The following is a 19,504-nucleotide window of genomic DNA, read 5'->3' as shown; positions in this document are numbered from 1 at the left end:
CTGGAAAGTTGTGTACTCATTGTTTTTCATCTCAAGATATTTTTTTATTTCTTCTTTGATCTCCACATTGATCCAATGGTCTTCCAATAGTGTGGGTTTCAATCTCCATGAAGTGAGAGGGTTCCTTGCTTTCTTTTTCATGATTTATTGCTGTTTTGATACCTTTGTGATCACAAAGACGGTTGGTATGATTGTGATCTTAATGTATCTGTTGAAGTTTGCCATGTGGCCCAATATGTGATCACCCCTCATCTTTATCTGTGAGCACTTGACAAAAGTGTGTGCTTGGATTTTTTTTTTTTTTTTTTTTTTTTTTTGGTGCAGTGTCCTTAGATGTCTGTTAAGCCTATGGGGTCTAAGTACTTAATTTTAGGGCTCTAGTGTCCTTGTTTATTTTTCATCTTGTTGATCTGTCCATTGGTGTTGGGTCTTGATGTCTCCTACTATGTAAGTGTTTTCTCTAATGTCTGTTTTCAGAGCTGATAATAATTGTTTTATATACTTTGGTACCCTTCATTTGGTGAGTATATGTTGATGAGTGTTATATCTTCCTGATGTATAGTCCCCTTAATCATAATATGGTGTCCATCTATGTCTCTTTTTTACCTTTTTTAGTTTGAAGTCTATTTTATCTGATATAAATGTAGCTGTGCCTGTCTTCTTTTTTGGTCCATTTGCTTGTAGAATTGTTTTCCAACCTTTTACTTTCAGCCTATGTTTATCTTTGTAGTTAAACGTGTTTGCTGGAGACAGCAGAAGTTTGAATTTTGTTTTTTAATCCAGCCTGCTGCTCTGTGTCTTTTTATTGATGAGTTCAGTCCATTTACATTTAGGGTTAATATTGATGTATTTGTGTCTGTTTTTGCCATTTTGTTTGTCCTTTTGTGATTCTATACCTTATTCTGTTCTTGCTATCCATTCCTTGGTTGGCTTTGGCTTTAAGGCTTGTAATATTTTTTGGAGTGGGGGTTTAGTAGTAATGAATTTCTGCAGATTCTGTTTGTCTGAGAAATTCCTTATTTTTCCTTCATAGAGGAAGGAGAGCTTTTTGGGGGTAAAGTATTCTTTGTTGGAATACTTTGTTGACTTGGAGTTTGTTAAATATGTCACTCCACTCTCTTCTTGCCCTTAGTGTTTCTCTAGAGAAGTCTGATGTCAGTCAGTCTGATTGGCTTTTCTTTATATGTTATCTGTTTCTTCCCCCCTGTCAGTTACATTATTTTTTCCTTGTCTTGGAATCTTGGAAGCTTTACTATTATGTTTTTGCTGTAGTTCTCCCTACATTGTGGTAATTTGGTGTTCTTCTAGCTTCCTGTATGTCCATTTTCATCTCCTTCTTTACGCTTGGGAAGTTCTCTTCAATTATCAACTTGAGTAGTTTCTTTTGGCTCTTTTCTCATCTTCTGAGATTCCTGTAACTCTTACATATCCTTTCCTCATGGTGTCAGATAGTCCTCAAAGTGTGTCTTAATTTTTTTTTCCTTTTCTTTTTTGATTCTTTCAGTATCTGTATCTTCGAGAGTGCTGAGTCAATGTTCCATTTCATCAGTTCTTTAAAGAGTTCTTTAGTTTGTCCATTAATCTTTATTATCCTGCATTTCTTTCATTTATTTCTTTAAAGACTTTTCACTCTCAAGTTCATTAATTATATTTTTCATATTCCTTTTTTGGCTGGAGGGCACTGTCCTGTATATCTCTGCTCACCTTTATTGCGGGGGGCCTCCCTTTACCTTTACTTGGTTCCAGAAGGGATGCTCAGGGGTCACTGGCCTCCAACAGCCCTGTGCGCCAGCAGGCACTTCCCTGGGACTGTCTGCCCACCTTTGTTTGCAGGGCCATCCCTCAGCCTTTACTCAGTTTCAGAAAGGGTTCTGGATGGGGGGAGGGGTCACTGGCCACCAACAGCTCTGTATGCAGTCCTTGCTTTCCTGTAACCCATTGTTCACCTTCATGGTGGAGCCCTCCCTCTGCCTTTACTCAGTTCTGAAAGGGGGTCGTGGGATTGCTGGTCTCCAGCAGCCTTGCAGTCCAGGCCCATGCTTTCCCAGGACCAACTTATCACCTTTGTTTTCGGGTCCCTCCCTCTACCTGTAAAGAGCTCCTGAAGGGGGATTGGACACAACATTTCTACAGGCAGGCCCACACTTTCCTGGAACCCACTGTTCACCTTGATAGCAGAGCCCTCTCTCTCAGCCTTTACTCTTCCTCATCATTTTTATTTTTATTTTTCTTGAAATGGTGACATACATTAATTGATTTTTAGATGTTGAGCCATCTTTGTATGCTTGAACTAAATCCCACTTGGTTGTGATGTATAATCCTTTTGATGCATTGTTTGATTTGGTTTGCTAAGATTTTATTGAAGATTTTGCATCTGTTCATTAGGGAAATTGGTCCACAGTTTTCTTTGTGTTGTCTTTGTTAGGTGTTAGAGTTATTATAATGTTGGCCTCGTAATATGAATTTGGTATTTTTTCTTCGTTCTTGATTTTTTTCAAAGAATTTTTGTAGTATGGGCATTTGTTTATCTTTGTACATTTGGCAAAACTCATTTATCAATTCATCTGGTCCTGGGATTTGTTTTTTGGGAGCATTTTGATTGCTGTGTCAGTTTCACTGCTTGTAATTGGTTTAAGTTTCATATTTCTTCTTTGTTCAATTTCAGGTGATTGTATACTTCTAAGAATTTGTCTATCTCATTTAGATTGTTGAACTTACTTGTATATAAATGTTTATAGTAATCTCTAATTATCCTCTGGATTTCTACTATGTCTTGTAATTTCTGCTCTTTCATTTGTAATCCTACTTATTTAGGTTTTCTCCTTTTTTCTTTGTGAGTCTTGTGAGAGGTGTGTCTTTTTATTTATTTATTTATTTATTTATTTATTGAAGAAACAAATTTTGGTTTCATTACTCTTTTGGATTATCTTTTTAATTTCTATTTTATTTATTTCTGATTTAATTTTTAGTACTGGCTATTAAATTTTGTTGTTGTTCTTCTAGTTCCTGAAGATTGGAGATTAGGTTGGTTCTTTAGGTTATTTCTTGCTTCTTGATATGGGTCTGTATTGCCTGTATTGCTGTATTCTTTCCTCTTAATACCACTGTTGGGCCTCCCCTGGTGGCACAGGCAGTTGAGCACAGCACTGTGAAGCTGTCCGCAGCCTCTGCAGCACCAGTTTGATCCCTGCTGGCCGGCGAGACTCCCACATGGAGTGGCAGACCTGTTGCACCCGCTGCTCCCCTCAGCAGTGTATTTCGTCAGTCTGCCTTTTCTGTTCCCTGCTCTGTCTGGTGAATACTCTTGTCCTCTCACGCATCTGGCCTGTACCTCAGTTCTTATATAAAATAAATCTTTAAAAAAAAAAAACAAAACACTTGCTGAATACCATGTTTTGGAAAGTTATGTCATCTTTTTTGTTTGTCTCATAGTATTTCTTAATTTCATCTTAAATTTTCTCATTAATCCCATGGTCTCTCAGCATGTTGTTCAATCTCCATGAATGGACAATCTCCTTGCTTTCTTTTCATAGTTGATTTTTAGTTTGATGCCTTTATGAAATGAGAAGATACTTGGTATGATTTCAGTCTTCCTGTATTTGTTGATATTTGTCCTTTGACCCAATATGTGGTCAATCCTGGAGAATTATCCATGTGCATTTGAGAAAAATAAATATTTAGTTTTTGGTGGATGCAATGTCCTATAGATGTCAGTTAGGTCCATATGATACAGATCTTCATTTACGGCTATTGTGTCCTGGTTTATTGTGTTGTTTTTTTTTTTTTAAGATTTATTTTATTTATACAAGAGCCGGGGTACAGGCCAGATGCGTGGGAGGGTGAGAGGATTCACCAGAGACAGAATAGAGAACAGAACAGGCATACTGACGAAATACACTGCTGAGGGGAGCAGCGGGCAAGAGAGGAGAGGTCTGCCTTGCCATGTGGGATTTTCGTTGGCTGGCTGGGATCATACCTGCACTTCAGAGGCTGTGGACAGCTTCATAGTGTGGCGCTCAACCGCCTGCGCCTCCAGGGAGGCCCTATTGTGTCCTGGTTTAATTTCTGTCTTGTTGATCTGTCCCTTGGTGAACATGGGGTGTTGAAGTCTCCTGCCAGATACATATTTTCTCCAATATCTTTTTTCATAGCTAATAGCAATTGTCTAGTGTATTTTGGTGCTCCCTCATTTGGTGAGCATATACTGATGAATGTTTTGTCTTTCTAGTATATTTTTCCCTTGATCATGATGTAGTATCCTTGGGTGTCTCTTTTCTCCTTTAGAACTTGAGTGTGAATTTTCCTGGAGGCAGAAGATTAGATTCTGTTTTTTAGTCCAGTATGCTACTCTGTGTATTTTTATTGGTGAGTTTAGTCAGTTAACATTTAGACTGATCATTGATACATGGAAGTCTATTATTGTCATTTTAGTAATTGTTTTGTGGTTCTTTTCACTACCTGGTTCAGTCATTCCTGTTCATTCCTCTGTTTGTGTAGATTTTGTCTTCTTATAATATTTCTTGAAGTGGAGTTTTAGTAGTAGCAAATTTCTGAAGACTTTCTTTTTTTTTTTGTCTGACAACATCCTTATTTTTCCCTCATGAAGGAGGGAGAATTTTGCAGAATGAAGTATTATTGACTGGCTTGTTTTCTCCTTGGAGTTTTTTTTTTTTTTTTTTTTTTAATATGTTGCTCCATTCTCTTCTTGCCTTAGTATTTCTTCAGAAGTCTTGATGTGGGCTTGATCGTTTTTCCTTTATAGGTTATCTGTTTTTTTCCCCTAGTCAGCTTCTTATTTTTTCTTTGTCTTGGACTCTTGGAAGCTTTACTATTATGTGTCTTTCTGTAGTTTTCTTTTCATTGTGGTAGTTTGGTGTTCTTTTGGCTTCTGTATGTCTGGTTTCATTTCCTTTTTCAAGTTTGGGAATTTCTCTTGAATTATTTCCTTGAATAGTTTATCAGTTCCTTATCTCTCTCTTCCCCTTCTGAGATTCCTATCACTCTTACATGTCTTTTTCTCATGGGGTCACATAATTCTTGGATTGTTTTATCATTCTTTTTCCTTTATTCCTCCCTTTTTCCTCTTTGATTATTTTTTTATCTGTATCTTCAAGAGTACGGATTCATTCTTCCAGATCATTCATATTTGTGGTAATTACTGATATGGACTATTTATTATCAGTCACTTTGGGGGTTTTGGGGGGTTGTTTTATTTTTCTGTTGTTTCTTTCTCCATTTTTTTTTTCTCTGCTCTTTCTGGATGGCTTTCCTTAGTATTTCTTTCAATTTCTTTGCTACTTTGCTGGTGGGCGTTTATTCTGGATTTTTGGTTAATGGTTACCATGGGGGTTTTACCTAGATACCTATGTCTTTATGTCCTTTATGAGCTAGAATCTGCTCTCTAACACTTAACTGTACAGGTTCTTGTCCAGTTTTTTCCTACCTTTTAGTATTGTGTTGGTAATTCATAATATTCTTGCTGATGCTTCTGATTTTGTATTCATGTTGTAATTTTATTCAGGTATTTGTGTTTTTTTTTTCTTGTAGAACTCCTTTCAGCATTTCTTGAAAGGCAGATCTGGTGCATTAGCTTCTGTTTGTCTGGAAAAACTTATTGCACCGTCATACTTGAATAATGCTTTCACAAGATTTAATATCCGTGGCTGCCAGTTATTGTCTTTTAGGATTGTGAATGCTTCTTTCCACTCTCTTCTAGCCTGAAGAGTGTCTGGGCTGAAGTATACAGAAAGCCTAATTTGGGAGTCTTTATAAATCAGTTTTTCCTTTGGTAATTTGACAGTGATGTGTCTAGATGTATATTTTTTACATTAATAATTTGGGTGTTCTCTTTTCTCCTGGACAACCATATTTAATTCATTCTTTAAGTTTGGAAAATTCCCAGTTATTATTTATTTGAATAAGGTTTTTGTTCCCATTTATCTCTTTTTACCTTCTGGGATTCTAATTATTCTCAAGTTCCTCTAATTGAGTCTGTTATTTCCTGCTAAGTTTCCTCATTTTTCCTTTGTCTTGATTCTCTTTGTCCAATGGATGATTTGTTCATTTCAGTCTTCTAGTTCTGAAATTCTTTCTTCTGCTATTTTAATTGTATTTAAAGCACTTTCTAACTTTGCATTAAACTTCTCTTCATGTGATCTGTTTATATATAGATAGATAGATAGATAGGTCTCTCTCTCTCTCTCTCAATGTGTATATATATATATATACACATTGAGAGAGAGATAAAGATATATATATCTTTAGTGAAGAATTCTGTTCCTGGGCCTGCTTTCTAAGATCTGTCTGCTTTTAACTGACCTTGCAGTAGCTCACATAACATTTCTGATATTGTTTTGAAGTCTTTGTGTGCTAGGTCCTCTATTTCTGTATCCTTTACATTGTCCCAGGACTTTCTGTTCTTCTCCTTTTGCTTTTCCATCTTGTGTTCAGATGTTCCTCGTTGCATAGGCATGTGTATTGCCTTATTTGCTATTTGTGGGTTTGTGTGCATGCACACACGTGCACAATTGGGGCACAGGTATTTATTTTGTTTGTTCCTCTTCTTAGCATACCTTGGCATGAGGTGGGGGCAAGAGCGGAGTCTCAGGTTTTAATATTCAGTCTCAGTTTGAGGAGTGATATTGGTCACCTCTACCTCCTTTCATTTCACAGCTATATTCTGTAGTCTTACCTTCCCACCCCATCTCCCTGCTGCTATTGTCTGCTATGGGTGGTGATCTATGAAGTTTGAGTACCCAATTGCAGGAAGATAGGTCTAGATGCCAGGCTTATGCTCTGGAACTAAGTTGTACTTGGCTAGGAGATAGCAGTGCACCTGAGTGTGGTGGTTGGGTGTGTGTGGCCTTGTCACAGTAATTACTAAAAATGGGTGTTATCACCCCACCCCTCCCTCTGCTTCCATTTCTGTGAGGCTGTATAACTGCCTACAGTTTGTGAACTTTCCCAAGGGATTCATGAATTATCTCATAAGTCCTCATCTCTGCTATTGGGCTTTGTTTGGAGGTCAGTTCCACTCAATCTCTTTTATGTTTTCCAAGAGAAGTCTGAAGAGAGAGTTTTCAGTGCCCATCCAGCCTTGTTGTTCCCAATATCCGAGGCCTGCAGAGTTCTCAGTGCACTCATGACATGTTTGCAAATGTACTCAGGGAATTTCACAATGCCAGTGCTGGCTCAGGGCATTGACCCTCAACCCCTTCTGCCTCCCAGCTGGAATATCTACTCTCCTAGTCGTGCTCCCCTTTGCTTGGTCCCGCTCCTTCCCCTCAGTAACCACCACCTTAGCTTGAGATCTCCATGGAAAAGTCCTGAGACTCCATAGACAGAACAAAGTAGCTGTTTCTTCCTATGAGCAAATACTATTATTTATAGTTATTTTCAGGGAGAGAGTTACCCCAGTCTCTCTATTCTGCCATGTTGTGGGTGGAGTCTCTCTAATTATATGTCTTGATTTCTTCAAAACTTGCTGATTGACCTATATTTTTAGGTAGACTCCATACTCCTAAAATCAAGTGATTTTGATGCTCTTTGAAATCAACATAGTGATTTAGATAAGTATTTAACCACACCTTTTAGAGATTTTTCTGTAAATACAATAAGCAATGTTGGGTTTATATTTATTCTTCTGTGTGATTATATCCTTAAATTCTCAAAAGAAAGAATAATAAATCAAAGTTCTTAATCTTAAAATATTAAAAGGATTTTAAAATTTTCTTAGATGTACATTTTCATGTCATTTTTTCATTTAAAATCAGTAGCAACAAGTCTCAGATTCATTGCATTTTCATTGGCATGGAATGATTTTTTTTTTTATAAAATCATAGCACCAGTGGAATTTTTACCATTTTCAGTTTTTAATTCTTTTTTTTTAGATTTATTTATTTATTTATTTATACAAGCACTGGGAACAGTCAGAAGTGCGGGAGGATGAGAAAATTCACCAGAGCCAGAATAGGGAGCAGAACAGGCAGAAGGACCAAAGTACACTGCCTAGGGGAGCAGCGGGTAGCAGGAGAGGTCTGTGCGCCATGTGGGACCCTCACCCGGCGGCCAGGGATCAACCCGCACAGTACAGGCTGCCGGCGGCTTCGCAACCCAGCGCTCAACCGCTCAACCTTCAGTTTTTAATTCTTATCAGTATCACTTCTATTCTCATAGAGCAAAGTTTTTTTGGAATACCTTGAAATAGAGACATACACTCTGAAATAAATATGTATGTACAGTTTTATTTGACTGGATTTTAAGCATCCTAAATTAAGAGCAAGAAAAGTATGATGCTTTTTATTTCAAATGGAAATATATATCACTGTCATTTTTTCCTAAATTTTAAACACATTAATTTAAGTAATCTTAAATAAAATTCTGTTTCACCCTTGTTTATCTCTCCAATAAACATTCTATTAAAGAGAAACACAACTTTAGTAAAATACATTCAGATAATGAAAGTCCAAGGCAAAAGCAATAGGACATACTTGCACGTATGTGGTCCTTATTCTTTGTCATACACAAACATCTCCAACCATAAGCTGAGACTAATTTGGAAGCCGCTTCCTGGCTCCCTGAAAGACATAGTCACCGTGTAAGGAAAACCCATTTAGGGCTTCCCTGGTGGTGCAGCGGGTTGAGTGCTGCAGCCTCTGCAGTGCAGATTTGATTCCCGGCCAGCCAGGGAGATTCCCACATGGCGTGGCAGACCTCTCCTGTCGTGCCCACTGCTCCCCTCAGCAATATATTTCGGTCCATCTGCCTGTTCTGCTCCCTGCTCTGTCTCTGGTGAATCCTCTTACCCTCACGTGCCTCTGGCCTGTACCCCAACTCTTGTATAAAAATAAATAAATCTTTAAAAAAAAAAAAGAAAAACTCATTTATCAGAATACAAGATTTGCTGTGTAAATGAGGATTGTGCAAAGCATGTTTAATACATCATTACCCATTAATGATGGAAATTGGGCCTCAATTTTAACAATTAGTGAAGAAAAACTATAGCTTTCACTACATATAGTCACTACATGCCTGTCTCTGTTTTCTGCACAAGAAAACAGAATCTGCAAAAGACAGTTTTAAATTGCTTTGGCAGCAGTTCATCCATGGATGCTGTTGTCCCAGTGAGGCAGATAAGGCAAGATCTGGCTTTCCTGATCAGACAGACTGACATCATCTTTCCACTCCCCAAGTCCCCAGTCCCACTCCAGGTACAGGACCATATTGTACTCTGAGCACTGGGTATGGTCATTTCTCACCTGGCTCCATACTGAAGTTTGGAGCCCATGGGACCTGGAATGGGTCCTGAGTCTCTTAGTACAGTTGCCTGTCTGTGCAGAAGATAGAAACACTACCTGCCTTATAAGTTGCTTATGAGGTTATAAAATAACCTGTGCCAAAAAGCTTTGTTAGATCACTGGCATGATGGATATACCTGGCACAGAGGAACACCGTGCTGTTAGCAGCTTTCTCCTGAGGCCAAGAGTGGAGACTGTTATTACTGTCACTGATCTTTTAATGTTTGTTACTATCATCATCATTGTTGTACACCATGCACAAATACACACTCATTCTACATACTCCACACACACTACACACATGCATAACACACACACACACTCTCTTGCTGTACACAGTCCACACACCACCCACAAATACCACATGCATGCACACATACTCACACATTTTACATACACCGCACACTCCATGCACATACACCACACACAAGCACATTATATTTGCACACTCACATGACTGTACCACATATACAACATACTTCATAAACTACACACACACACAAATGCACCATATCCATCATACACATCACGCGTTTCCCATCTGTTTCATTCAGTCCCAAGAATGATGGTGGTGCAGTGAATTTGAACTTCATGAATTTGAAAATGAGTTGTACCCTCCCCAGATATTTTCTAAAAATATTAATTGAATAATAAGGAAAATGAATGTTCTTCCTTTCTCTTTGGTACTCCCCAGAACCGAAAAAGCTGTTAGAGCCTCAGATGGTGATGAAGACCTGTTTATTAATGTACAGTTCCAGAAGGCACTTGCAGAGCTTGATGAAGACCTAGAAGGTGAGAACTGGCTTCCCTGTGCTGTGATACTACTGTGGCAGTAGACTTGGAAAGTCTTCTTTTCCCACATGTTGCATAGCCACTTGAGGAAGAGGTCTACAGAAGGAATTGCAGTTCAGGTTGGAGAAAGCCTGGATTTGAGGGCAAGCACACAAGTGCACAGAGTTCCTGGCACCAGATTTGCTAGGGCTACCAACAGCACTTCGGAGACTTAGAGGCAACTGCTGGAAACCTGCCCTGAACAATCCTGATTGTCCACTTTTAATAATCTTATAAACACATTATGGAACAAAAGTCCTCCAGCACCAAAATGAGTTAAGGAAGCATTGAGTGACAAAGATAAACAGGTTTCTTCCATCCTTTCACTTGTTAATATTTGGTGTATCTCTCAACAGGAGTGAGCCTTTTATGGTGGACATCTCATTGCACTATTATTCTATGGACATTGGCTGTCACTTAATCAAAAATTAAACAAGAAGGAGGAAGCATACCATAGAACTGATGAAGGGTTTTGCCTCATTTGTTATTCAGTTCCTAGGATATATGCTAGCAGAGTTGAAAAATCTAAATCAGCCATTCTGTGTCCTTAGCTCTACCTGCCTGTCCTACTGTTTCATTTACTTCTGAGGTGTACCAGATTTGGTTACATGTCTCTTAAGAAGTTACAGTGAGGGGGCATTATCCTGTTTGGTTTGTACTGCATCTGGTGAACAAGAGCAAGACAAGATCCAAGCCCCAATTCCCCTTCCTGTTTCATGCTCAGTCAGTGTTTCCAGAGGACTTGGATTTAGATTACTTTTTTAGTGGAGGATGTTGGCAGAATGCTGTACCTAAGTAACTTACTTGAGACATCATGGACCCACAGACAACTTCTCTGTTCAGTAATGAGAGTGGAGACTCTGACCCCAGGCATATGAAGATTACAACTGAAAATGTAACTTTAAAATGTATGTAAATAACTTAACACAAAGTAACTTTCCCTTACACCCAGGGAAATCAAAGCCTGGGTGTGATTGCACTAAGTGGTTGGTGTAGGAGTCATACAGGTGGTGCCAACCTGTGACCTGTGTTTGGATTTCTTTGCAGAAATGGAAGAAAGTTATGAAACAGACACCAGTTCTCTAGCCAGCAACATAAACGGTGTGTCCAGTCGCTGTACTCTGGAGGCCATAATCCCCAAGAATGATGTGGATGCAATCCCAGTCACATTCATAGGGGAAGTTTTAGATGACCCCATGGACTCAGGGTTGTTATCCAATAAAAACAACAATGCTGGTTGTTTTGACCTGGGCAGTGTAACCAGGGGAGCCCCCAAGCTTTCCTACCAGACTGAGCGCAGCCAGCAACCTGAAAGAAAGAGGGTAGAAGTGTCTCCTTCTGCTCCTTCCCATCACATGGGAAAGGAAATCAAGTTGTCCTTACCCAACACCCATAAAGATGTGAATCTGATTAAAATGGAGCCTGGAGTGACTTCTGCTTCCAAACAGAATACAAAAGAGCAAAGCCAGGACCCAGGCTCTGCCCACAGAGGGAAGACGCAGGCCGTGGAGATAGCAAGTTCACAACCAGTGAGGGAAGAAGGTGATAATAACAACAATGTCTCAGCATCATCTTGGCATAGGGGCCAAAACCCAGGGGGAAGTTACGGACTTAAATATGGCCTCACAACATATAAAATTGTTCCTCCAAAACCAGAGATGAAGTGCTATGACAGAGGAGTATCCCTCTCAACAGGAGCCATCAAGATTGATGAGCTGGGGAACCTAGTGAGTCCCCACACCAGTGGGTGCAAGACCTTTGCCATGACGTCACCTGCTCTGGAAGCAGAAACCCAATCCATTGGAAAAATCAAGGAATTCTGGAGGTCCAACTCTGTGGAAAAAAATTGTCAACTCACAGAGTGCTCAGCTAAGAGGACCCCCACATGTACCCCCACCACACCAGAGAAATCACAACAAAGCAGACTCAGAGCAGAGCCCACCTCCCCAGAACCCAAAGTGATGGTGCCCCAGCAGCAGCTGACCCACCATGAAAATGGAAAACATCTAGAGGAGAGAAGTCACCAGCCACACATGGCAGCCACTTGCCACATGAAAGTTCCAGCAGCTAATGTCACAGAAGTCCCATTTCTCAAGCCCCAGAGAAGGACATCCAGTCAATATGTGGCCTCTGCCATTTCCAAGCGGATAGGGCCCCCCAAAGCCTCTGCCAGTGTGGTAAGGAAGTATGATAATGCTGGGAAGCCCATTGAAGGCAGAGAACCAGCACTAAAGGGGCAACCTGAGGCTGTGAAAGATGGTGTGACCACCAGCCCATCTCTACAGCTACATAAACACAGTGCAGAGTCACCCTGTGGCCACCTTCCCAATACCAACAGGGAAGAATTGGCAGTAGGTATCCTACCCAGAAAAGAAGCCTGCAGTTTTTACAGAAAGTTGTCTACTCAAGAGAGTCCTGCTGACACCCAAAGAAGAGCCTATGTCCCATCAGTTACATCTTCCCAGAGGGGTCATGTTTCTATGGGACAGAGCTGTGATTTCAGTGGGAAGCAAAATACAAGTAACCCCAAGACAAGCTCAGCCTCTTACCCCAAGTACATGCTGGACAGCACAAATCCCCCTGCTTCTCACTCAGGAGATGATCAGAATCCTGGCAAGGCTCAAGTGAATGGTACCAGGTGGGTTCCCATCCACAGTGAGTCTCCTAAATCCCCATCAGTGTCCAGCACAAATGGCCATGCTGGACGGGAGCCTCTTGAACAAGATGATAAACAAGACACATCATGTGAAAATGATGGTACCTTACCATCCAGCATCTTTGGGCCAAAGAAAAAATTCAAACCCGTTGTCCAGAGGCCAGCACCCAAAGACACATCCCTGCACAGTGCCCTGATGGAAGCTATCCATTCAGCAGGAGGGAAGGACAAACTTCGAAAGGTATACATGGCAAGCACATGCCTTTAGGGTGTAGATACTCCTAGGTGTTCCAGACCTAGATTCTTAAGATAGCATTGAAGGGTCAAAGGGCAAGGATGTAAATGAGGGTTACAGATTTCATTTTAAGCAGGACTCTGTCTTACTGTCTATGAAGTATGTGAATGGAAACACATGTTTCTGGGCTCATAACCACTACCTTTAAGTTCCTGGCTGCCTGGAGAAAGATATCACCACTATCTTTCAGCCATACTTGGGCCCAGAGAAGTGGGGAGGACAGTTCAGGGTTGGACTGTCCATAGCTGGTCCTTGAATAAGGGACATGGTCAATGAAGAATCGGGTCAGGACCACACCTTACCTATATCCCAGTCACACCTCAGTAACGACAGGAATAATTTATAATCCTTTCTACCCTTATCTAGATACTTAGCACATTGCCATTGTATCTCATTTAATTGCCACACCAAAACTGAGAATTAGGAGAGTCTCCTCCATTTTTTAGATGAGGCACAGCCACCAAGAGTTCAAGTGATAGACCCCAAAGTCACACTTCTGGGTGCTGGGGTCTCAGGGTCTCATCCCCATCTGTGGTACCTAAAAGCCCGTATCAACTCCAGAAAGCAAGGATGAGTAACAGGAGTGACTTGGAATTAAGAGGCCGTTGTCCAATGCTAATCCACATATATAACATTTGATTTTGTACATATAAATTCAACAAGACCTTAATTGACAATTCTGCTTTCTAATAGGGACAATAAAATTGATCCTGTAGATCCCTACTATTAGGTACAGTTTTCTTTTGTACTGCCTGACCACATTTCTCCAACTTCTGTGTGAAATGTGTTGACTCTGTTAATATTCTAGACAGCAGAACACACATCAGGGAGAGGGTCGAAGGAACCGTCCTACCCAGAGTCAGAGAGTGAACGCTCAGCACTGCTGGCAGCAATCCGAGGACACAGGGGTGCCAGCAGCCTGCGCAAGGTAAGAGAGGGCCTTTCCAAAGTGGGATGGCTTCACACACACCCCCTACTCCTAGCCAAATTTCCAATTCTTAAATAGGTGGGGAAACCTACATAGGAGCGGCCAGACCTACCCCAGGGAAAGGCATTGATGGGCGGCCATTGCACTGGAGAAGTGAGAGCCCCAGAGCCTTCCTCCCTTTCCTATCTGCACACCTAAAGCTAAGAACTCTCCCAAATTCCCAGTACACCAGCATGGCTTTGGGGCTTAGAGGACTCAACAGCTAGGAACAGAACCATCTTCCCCCTGGAAGGAAGTTCTACATCCTCTAGTGTGTTTTGCTCAAACTCTGAGCCTACATGGACTAAGTTTGGAGGACCATGGAATCAGCTTCCATACACGGAATCGGAGAAACCAAGTAACAGGTGTCTTAACTGCTGAATTGAGAGTGTGTCCCACCCAACATTGCTCAGATTGGCTTGTGTAGCTTCCAGTGTGCCCTCACTTGCCAACTTGAGTGGAAATAAGACAGACCACCAAATCCTCTCTCTAGGATGGCTAGCTGCCAGAGAGTTTGGGGATGGTTGGCGCAAAGATCTTAGGGAATGCTGTCATTTAACCATCTTGTTGCTAGGTGTCATCCTCTGCCTCTGAAGAACTCCGGAGCTTCCGCGATGCCTCACTGTCTTCACAAGGGGCAGAATCCCTTGGGCTAGAGGACCTTGGTGTTCAACCTCACCCTCCATTGCCACCTCCACCCCCTCCGGCCACTGGGGTTCCCTCTTTGTCCAGGACGGCATTCAGTGCCAGTGCAGGCCCTCCCAGCGACCTAACAGATGCCAGGCAGGCGTTGATGGATGCCATCCGCTCAGGCACGGGAGCTGCAAGATTGAGAAAGGTGATGATGGGGGTTGAGTTTGGGGGTTGGTGTGGAAGTGTTACAGGGCAACCCCAATATGAAACAGGTTACCTGACTGTGGGTCCTCACCTGTGTGCTTAAAGGGGATTTATTAATGCTAAATTGCAGGCACACACAAAAGGTTAATAAAAAGGTTTATTTATAAGGAAAGAGGAAATGGGGGAAAAGAATAACTTGGAGAAAAAGAGGGAGATAAATTTGTGAATGCGTCCTACCCATTCTGCTGACCTGGAATCCCAGTCACCCACTGAGAACTGGTGAAAAAATAAGCACCATGGGGCCAAGAGGGCGACCCCGGCTCACATGGCTGATTATATCCCCAAACAGAAAACACAGCTGCTTAACTCCTCCCTCAGCTCCTCGCAACCCTCCCTTTGGTGATCATGGGATTTGTAGTTCCCAGGGTCTTGATGGAGTTGGGGTGGAGTCCACAAAGCCTATATGGGGTTTGCACAGAACATCCTTTCCCCCTAACGGAAGCACAATGAAATTTGAGAATGCTGCTTACAATGGCATGTCCACACATTACCCCAGAGCGATGCTCACTCATGCAGGCCCCTGTGAGCTCCCAGGGATGAAGGGAGGTCTGCACCACATTCCCAAACCCTGAAAACATTCCCACCACCCAACACTGATGTCCAGGGATAAGCTGCACAATGGTCTGTGATGTGTCCTAAAGGGCACATTTCGCCCACCCTCAGGACCTCAACCCAAGTGGAGGCTGCCAGCTTGGGTCTTTGTCTTCTTTTCCTCTTCTTTCTTCCCCCTCTACCTCTCCCTCCTATTTGTTTGCCAGCAAAATGTTCAGTTGGAAACCCCTTAAGCAGATCACATGCTTTCTGATTCTGCAGTTTCTACTTCTGCATGTTCTTCTGCTGGTCTACATGTTTGTCACCTTCCTCATCCCTGAAAGAAATGGATTTTTTGATCCTAGAGACCCCACTTTAAAAGAAGGCTGAGGTTGCTTGGCTACTGAGAGCCAACACAAAAGTGCTCCTGTAGGTACAAGGGTTGATCTTCTCTCCTAGTCCATTTCTTGTGAGAATGGGGAGTTACACTAATATTATAATTTCGAGATCCTGAACTTAGTTTTCATGTGTACCTCAAGAAGCCAGTGCTAAGAAGATCCTCATTTTATAAGCAAAGTTAAAAGTCTCAGACAATCTGAGTAATGTGGTCTTACACCAGCTGGACTCAGAGTTAGTCTGAGTACAGAAAGTGCTTGTAAGTGGTAACTGATCTGCTCTGCTCTACACTCTTCTGGGGAAGCAGGGCACCCCTGGACCATGGGCCACATGTGTTCAGGGGTGCAGAGACCATGAATAGGTAGCTGGCTCTCCTGTTTGACTCAGGAGCCTGTACAGTACAGGAGAAGAGAAGCCCATATCCCTGCTGGCAGTGAGGCCCTGAAGGGCAGGCCCCTAGGAGGCCCAGGGATACCCAGCTGTGTCACCTTACTATAAAACAGCTTGAAGCTATCCCCAGGGCCATTGTCAAAACTCTTGGATCAGCCCTCAGAGCTTGTCTGAGTGTGAGAGTGAGGATTCCTAGTGTGGCTCTGGGAGGAGGGACCATAAACATCACATAGGGAAGTTGCCAGCCATTTTCACTGAAAGCCAGCACCACCTCAGACGCTGGAATAAGAAAACATCCCTGACCAAAAAGGCAAGGAGCAGTGGCATATTTCACACTCTTTCCTTAAGAGGGAACAGTTAAAAGTTTTTGAAGATCTCTTTGTTTTCTATATACTTTTTTCATGGAATATATATTGAGTCCAAGTACTTATTTTATGTAGAATTAGAAAGTGAAGAAATTGGAATGAGTCATAAAAATAAAACCATATGAATTCTTAGGACAATAGCCCTAAGAAGTTAAACCCTCAGTCTCTTTCTTCTAAATGTGTCACAACATCAAATTTAAAATGCAGTTATTTAAAAGCCGTTCTCCAGTTGTCCCCAATGCAGTCAGTTGTCAGTCTTGATGGTCTTGTCTAGTCCCTGGTACATTTGTGAGTCTCTAAAATAGTATTTCGCAAAGCAAAATCCATTGCATATCTACATCCTGAATCAGATATTGGGAGTTTTGAGCCTAAATATCCACAGTCATCAAATATTTACAAAGTAACTGACTCTACATTCAAGTTTCACAAAATTATCTCACCTGAGCTTTTGATGTATTTTGAGTAACACTGGATGTTATATACATCATCTTGTTGACTGATTTTTGCATCTTTCAAAATAAATATTACTTTCCCAATCTTTCGGGAGTTGTGAGACACCCAGGATCAGAGAAATGAAAAGTGCTACAGGACATGGTACACTTCGGAATTTCTCCTCCCCTCCCCTCCCCTCCCCTCCCCTCCCCTCCCCTGTCCTCCCCTACCCTCCTCTCCTTTCTCCTGTCTTTCAGAAAGAAATAAAAAGCAAGTTTGAGAATTGTCTAAAAGATTGGAGGATGCTGTGCTATGAGGAAGAAAATAGGGAGATACTTGAGGGCAGTGGAGAGTGCAGGAGTAACATGGCTGTGGGAACAGGCTTCTCGCTGTCCAGTTCTGACTGTCCCAAGGGCAGGCTGTTGTTTCGCACAATCTCAGCATTATTTCAGCTGCTTCAAATGCATTCAGAAGCCCAAGTTTGTATTATTTCTCGGAGTGGTCTAAATACTGTGACCTGCCTTATCCATCTTGGGTAGTATAGGCTGTAAATATTCCAGTGGCACATCAGAGGTTGGATGCCCTGAACAGGCTCATGATGTGTGTGTGGTGAGAGATAGGCCCTGATCACCAGGATGAGTGTGACACTGAAGATCATGTTCCTTCTCTTCTTTATCACTACCCTTCTCATATGTACCACATCCTACAAGAATGCCTCATGGCTGCATATATAGAACCATATTGCTACTCTACCCACTGACCATGGGACTTCCCCTCCCAGTCCCAGCCTGCACTTAGGATCATGTGAAACCTACTTTTTAGGACACTGAATGGTCCTTTTTTCTTAAGCAGCTGATCAGATGATCAGCCTCTATCAGGGACACATGAGGCTGGGCCAGGTCACACTTGGAACAAGTGATTTATTCCCATGAAGGTGTATATTGACTTCATTTTCAAATGTCTGACTATCCTTATTTGAGTGGAACAGTAGACTGTGGTGCCAAGGGACACAATTGCAAATCAAACAGTAAGGATTGACTGTATATTTTCCTTAGATGCCTGAAGAGATGGCACTCTGCTCGGCATGTAGCATAGTATGAAGGTCTCTGTTAACTGTGTGACAATTGTACTTTGGTATGTTATAGTACTTGAACCTCAAATCACTGAGCTTTGTCTCTTATGACTTTTTAATTTTAAAATTTTTTTATTTCTGTATTCCCCATGCAATTGCACCCCTCTTATTTTGAACCCAATCTCTCCTTTCTCCGCCCCCCCATAGTGTGTCTCTGGTTTCCATTGTTTGTTGATTTTGATTTTTCTTTCTTATAGTTATTCTTTTTCCTGGTCCCTTATTTAGGTTTTCTAGATTCCTGCTATTAGTGAGACCATCGGTATTTTTCTTTTTCTTTCTGGTTTATTTCGCTGAGCATGATCCCTTCCAGCACCATCCATGTTGCTGCAAATTGCATGTGTTTATCTTTTTTGAATACTGAGCAATATTCCATGGTGTATATGTACCACATCTTCTTGATCCAGTCATCTATTTTTGGACATTTGGGTTGTTTCCAAAGCTTAGCTATTGTAAATAGTGCTGCTATAAACATAGGGGTGCAGGTGCTCTTTGGAATTGATGTTTCTGTGTCCTTTGGGTAAATACCTAGGAGTGGAATTGCTGGATCATATGGAAGCTCTATGTTTAGTAGGTCCAGAAATCTCCACACAGCTCTCCATAGTGGTTGGACCATTTTGCACTCCCACCAACAGTGCAGGAGAGTTCCTTTTTCTCCACATCCTCGCCAACATTTGTTGTTGCTAGTTTTTTTAATATATGCCATTCTCACTGGTGTAAGATGGTATTTCATGGTAGTTTTGATTTGCATTTCCCTGATGACAAGTGATGCTGAACATTTTTTCATATGCCTGTTGGCCATTTGCATTTCCTCTTCAGAGAAGTTTCTTTTTAGCTCTTCTGCCCATTTTTTGACTGGATTATTTTCTTTGTTATTGTTGAGTCTCATCAGCTCTTTGTGGATTTTTGTGATCAGTCCTTTATCATTCGTGTTGTGTGCAAAAATTTTCTCCCAGTTGGTGGGGTTTCTCTTTGTTTTTGTTATTGTCTCTTTTGCTGTGCAGAAGCTCTTCAATTTGATGTAGTCCGAGCTGTTTATCTTTGCCTTTTACTATCACTGCTTTGGGTGATGTGTCTGTAAAGATGTCTTTGAGGTGCATGTCATGTAGTGTTTTGCCTATATTACCTTCTATTTATTTTATGGATTCAGGTCTTATGTCTAGTTCTTTAATCCATTTTGAGTTGTTTTTTGTGCATGGTATGAGGTAGTAGTCAAGCTTCATTCTTTTGCATGTAGCGACCCAGTTTTCCCAGCACCATTTATTGAACAGACTTTCTTTGCTCCAATGCATATTCTTTGCTCCTTTGTCAAAATTAGT

The 19,504-nt window shown here is 41.4% G+C and overlaps 1 protein-coding gene across 1 annotated transcript in view; it reads left to right on the top strand.

Annotated features, from left to right (window-relative positions):
* Positions 1-19,504, top strand: part of COBL (cordon-bleu WH2 repeat protein) — a 205,408-nt gene that overhangs the window by 176,814 nt on the left and 9,090 nt on the right. Inside the window, exons 11-14 of the mRNA XM_054695880.1 lie at positions 9,991-10,088; positions 11,175-13,024; positions 13,887-14,006; positions 14,620-14,883. Of these exons, the coding sequence (XP_054551855.1) occupies positions 9,991-10,088; positions 11,175-13,024; positions 13,887-14,006; positions 14,620-14,883 (2,332 nt within the window). The remainder of the gene's footprint in view (positions 1-9,990; positions 10,089-11,174; positions 13,025-13,886; positions 14,007-14,619; positions 14,884-19,504) is intronic.

This window comes from Talpa occidentalis, unplaced genomic scaffold, assembly GCF_014898055.3.
Source record: "Talpa occidentalis isolate TD23 unplaced genomic scaffold, MPIMG_talOcc4v2.1 talOcc4.10, whole genome shotgun sequence".
NCBI classification, from domain to species: domain Eukaryota; kingdom Metazoa; phylum Chordata; class Mammalia; order Eulipotyphla; family Talpidae; genus Talpa; species Talpa occidentalis.
Note: the sequence above shows the minus strand (reverse complement) of the source record. Positions and strands in the feature narration are given on the sequence as shown.